Raw genomic sequence first — 4,529 nt, 5'->3', positions numbered from 1 at the left:
CAACTTTTCCACAAAAACATAGCACCATTTTTGTTGTAGCAGAGCTCAAGAAGAAGAAGGGTAGAAGAAAAGAGATGTTGGGGAACGTTGGGGAAGAAGATCACAAGAAGTGGGGGTATTTAAAAGGAATTAATCCAAAAAACGTTTATGCAAAAATGGTCCCTAATATATGAAATGACGAAATTACCCTCACGTGTGAGGCACGTGAGGGGGCTTAACATATCCAACTTAACGGGAGTTAAGTCCAGGGACCAAAACCACATAGAAACCACTCCAAAATGAACATGGATCCAAAAAACTCGTGGTTTGGACTAAAACCCCAAAATTTTGCATACCACAGGGACCATTTTTGCAATTTTGTCTCAACGAAATGATGAGTGATGACACACCCTATTTCCTATCAATTTCCAACAATTTTGACTATAGACATAGCTGATGATTGCCCTCGAACATACTGAAAAATCAGTTGAGAGTGTAATTTGATGCAAAAAAACCAAAGACTTATAAAGCTTGAAAAGTTGATAAATATTAACATTCATTTCGTGTAAACTCGAACTCTTATTACATATACTTATGAGTATATTTGAACTCAAACGCGATAAAAGCAAGTCGATCTTCACAATATTAACGGACAATAATGTTTAATTATAGTATAATAACAAAATAAATTGAAAATCAAGAATTCATCGAAATTCAATATAAAATTATATAAAAAGTTTGAACAATTGATTTCATTCTAATTTCTTAAAACTAGGGTTGTGCATGTGTCGATTTGGGTCGGTTTTGGACCTAAACCCAACCCAACCCATAAATGGTCGGTTTCTGGTTTTCAAAATCCAATAGGATCGGTTTCTCGGGTTCTAAGGTTGGTTCGGACAATTTTTCGGTTTCTTGGGTTCAAACCATACACTTACGGGGTTTGGGTTTAAACTCATTTTCCAGAAATGAAGCAAGAAGTTAAATATTTCAAAAAACACAAAGTTGATGTTAAATACTTCAAAAAACATCAGTCACACAACCAAATAGTCTATTACAAGTTACAACCAAAGTACGAAATAGTCTATTACAAGTTACAACCAAAGTCCAAAATAGTCTATTACAAGTTACAACCAAAGCCCGAAATAGTCTATTACAACCAAAAGACAATCAAGTTTGGGTCAGTTTCTCGGATTGGATGGGTCGATTTTTGGGTAAAAACTAAAACCGAACCCGATTTTTCGGTTTTTAAAATATTCAAACCCTAACCGTTAGTTTTGCTTTAGTTTAGGTTTCATCGATTTTTCGGTTTCTTGGTTTGGGTTTGCTCACCCCTACTTAAAACTAGAGAACTTTTATCATAAATATCTTGGATTATATTCAAACTCAAACTCGATTTTCCCATCTCGAATAAGTAAACAAAAAGACTTTGAAATCAAAATATATTTCTTTAATTAAGAATAAATTTTAACTAATAATTCAAAAAGACTTTGAAATCAAAATATATTTCTTTAATTAAGAATAAATTTTAACTAATAATTCAAAAAGACTTTGAAATCAAAATATATTTCTTTAATTAAGAATATAATTTAACTAATAATTCAAAGGAATAAATGGATTGAAAATGGGAATAGGGTTGGTGAATGGTGAAGGCTACAGTCGACATTTTACCAACCCCAACCCCAACCCAAATCCCAACTCTCTTATAAAACCCCATCACTCCCCACCCATCTCTCTTCGTCTTGCTCCTCAGATCGTGCATACATTACAAGCTTTTGCACTTCTCTCCTCCCTAAACCCCCTGTACAATGGCCGAGTATGAAGGAATTCTTTTGGGAATGGGAAACCCCCTTCTCGACATTTCAGCAGTAGTCGATGAGGATTTCCTCAAAAAGTAATTCTCTCATTCTACGCAATCTTTGTCTGTTTCATGTTTTTATTTATTTTTGTCTATAGTGGAAAACCGATGGGATTGTTTCGATCTGACTCAATATCATTCTGATCTGGATAGTTTTATTGTTTATGTCTCTTTTTAGCAAGAGATCTATTCTTCTCTGCCGACTAAAACCGACTAAATTTGCCTATGAATGTAGATTTGTTTTTGAACAGTTTGACACTCTTTCATCAGTAGAGTCATTGTTCTTTTCTATGAGGTTTTAGATCTAGGGTTTTAGATCTTGTAAGAAATGTAGCAGCTTAGATAGAACATGAGGCTTAAGTAGTCGAATCCAAATTTAGCAGAATAGCAGGGTCAAACCTTATAATTTTAGCGTCATGCCTAATTCGAGCAGAATTATCAAACTTTGAATCGGTTCTGTTGTTCTTTGATTATAGATATGTCCTTTCAGTGTCTTTTTATATAAAAAATATAGTATCCTGTTATAATTCTCCTTAAATCTCAGTGTATCAATAAAATTTTTGGATCTTAAGTTTATTCACTTGATCAAACAGTTTTAGTCGGTGGTCTTGTTTTTTAGCACTGCAGGTATTTTGAGTTAGCCTCTAGTTAATTTCTGGACCTTTTGTTGTTTCTACTATGCAAAAGAAAGATTGTTTAGTGTGTGGAATATATGGATGTTAACCTTTTGGATTATCAATATTAAACATCCACTAATGGTTTGTGGTCTTTTGTGGATCAATGTTTATTGCACTCTAATCTTTGTTTGTTTGAAATTGTAGATATGATGTCCAACTAAATAACGCCATTCTTGCTGAAGACAAGCATTTGCCCATGTAAGTGTTCTTATCTTACTTTATCATGGGACATGAATACTATCTTATTACATTATAGATGAAGATGATATTTAACCGAATAAGTCTCTACTATTTGTAAAAGATGTTATTCACCTTAATATATCTGTACTTGATTCAGAAGTTCCAACATTTCTGATAATAACAAGGGATGTTACCTTGGTTTTCATGGTCTTATTCTGGTTTGACTTGTTTCCAGGTACGATGAAATGTCATCCAAGTTCACTGTAGAGTACATTGCTGGAGGTGCTACTCAGAATTCAATCAGAGTTGCCCAGGTAAGTAGCTGCAACATTTTTGTGATTGTTGTTCATGAAAGTGAAAAAAAGACTGATTTACCCTTTTTATGCTGGTTTGCAGTGGATGCTTCAAATCCCTGGTGCAACAAGTTACATGGGTTGTATAGGGAAGGACAAGTATGGTGAGGAGATGACCAAGAACTCACAAAGTGCTGGAGTTAATGTAATATTCTTGTTCCTTTTGATTGTCATGAATTACTGATTATATATTAGTAATAATGATGATGATGATGATCAGGTGCACTATTATGTGGATGAGGCTGCACCAACTGGAACATGTGCTGTTTGTGTTGTTGGTGGTGAGAGGTCACTTATTGCCAACCTATCAGCTGCCAACTGCTACAAGGCAGACCACTTGAAGAAACCAGAGAATTGGGCTTTAGGTAAATCTTTTAACAATTTCAGTCTTGTTTTTTTTTTTTTTTATATTATAGTGTTAACACCAATACTAAATTACTAATATTAATTAATCATGTTGGACAGTTGAGAAGGCCAAGTACATCTATATTGCTGGCTTTTTCCTTACAGTGTCTCCTGAATCAATCCAGCTTGTAGCTGAGCATGCAGCTGCAGCCAACAAGGTAATGAATGAGTAATAAACCGATTCATTTGGGTTCAAAAAATTTCTTATCTTTCTGACATTATTACCCCTGCTGTAGGTTTTCACAATGAACCTGTCAGCGCCATTCATCTGTGAATTCTTCAAGGATGCTCAAGAGAAAGCATTGCCTTATGTGGATTATGTTTTTGGAAACGAAACTGAAGCAAGAACATTCTCAAAGGTTCATGGGTGGGAGGTAAGAAGAAAAAGATTGGTTGAAAGATGATATGACATGAACTTTATATAAAAATTGGGTTATGATGTTTTACTTTTACAGACTGATAATGTGGAGGAGATTGCAATTAAGATCTCTCAGTGGCCTAAAGCATCAGGGACATACAAGAGGATCACTGTGATCACTCAGGGAGCTGATCCAGTTGTGGTTGCTCAAGATGGAAAAGTTTCAAAGTATCCAGTCATCTTGTTGCCAAAGGAGAAGCTTGTTGACACCAATGGAGCAGGTTTGTATTGTATTTTTTCTCATGGTATGTTATTACAGTATGTATGATGAAAATAGATTTGCTAAAATGGTTTGTTTTGATTTGTGTGTTTAGGTGATGCGTTTGTTGGAGGATTTTTGTCTCAATTGGTGAAAGAAAAGCCGATTGAGGAATGTGTGAGAGCTGGATGCTATGCCTCAAATGTGATCATTCAAAGATCAGGGTGCACCTACCCAGAGAAGCCTGACTTTAGCTAGATTTCTTCATCAATGTGGTGGACCCAATTTTCTTTTAGGGGGGGTTCTATTATCTCTCATTATTATTGTTTACCTTGCATTATTATTATTATTATTATTATTAAACCTCTTAAACCAAATCCTGCACCAGAGTGAGAGTATACACGACTACTTGTTTGATTTGTTTTGGAGGCCTTAAATTATGTGGTGTTTGTTGGTCTCGAAA

At 34.8% G+C, this 4,529-nt stretch overlaps 1 protein-coding gene across 1 annotated transcript; it reads left to right on the top strand.

Annotated features, from left to right (window-relative positions):
- Positions 1–1,614: 1,614 nt before the first annotated feature.
- LOC145088328 (adenosine kinase 2) lies at positions 1,615–4,529 on the top strand. Its single transcript, XM_079026601.1, has 9 exons — positions 1,615–1,870; positions 2,656–2,709; positions 2,927–3,005; positions 3,088–3,189; positions 3,265–3,409; positions 3,510–3,607; positions 3,686–3,823; positions 3,905–4,088; positions 4,182–4,529. The coding sequence occupies exons 1-9, from the start codon at positions 1,785–1,787 to the stop codon at positions 4,322–4,324; spliced, it is 1,029 nt and encodes a 342-aa protein (XP_078882727.1). The 5' UTR covers positions 1,615–1,784; the 3' UTR covers positions 4,325–4,529.

Source organism: Lactuca serriola, chromosome 2, assembly GCF_051521515.1.
Source record: "Lactuca serriola cultivar US96UC23 chromosome 2, Lser_US96UC23_V15, whole genome shotgun sequence".
In the NCBI taxonomy this organism is placed as follows: domain Eukaryota; kingdom Viridiplantae; phylum Streptophyta; class Magnoliopsida; order Asterales; family Asteraceae; genus Lactuca; species Lactuca serriola.
The sequence above is the reverse complement of the archived record's forward strand: the minus strand, read 5'-3'. Positions and strand labels throughout refer to the sequence as shown.

What these genes read in the sequence shown, in the direction of transcription:
- LOC145088328 (XM_079026601.1), top strand. Translation starts at nt 1,785, where the DNA reads ATGGCCGAGTATGAAGGAATTCTTTTGGGAATGGGAAACCCCCTTCTC. An exon ending in ATTCAATCAGAGTTGCCCAG is followed by an intron (nt 3,006 to 3,087) that starts GTAAGTAGCTGC and finishes GCTGGTTTGCAG; the next exon opens with TGGATGCTTCAAATCCCTGG. An exon ending in ACCAGAGAATTGGGCTTTAG is followed by an intron (nt 3,410 to 3,509) that starts GTAAATCTTTTA and finishes CATGTTGGACAG; the next exon opens with TTGAGAAGGCCAAGTACATC.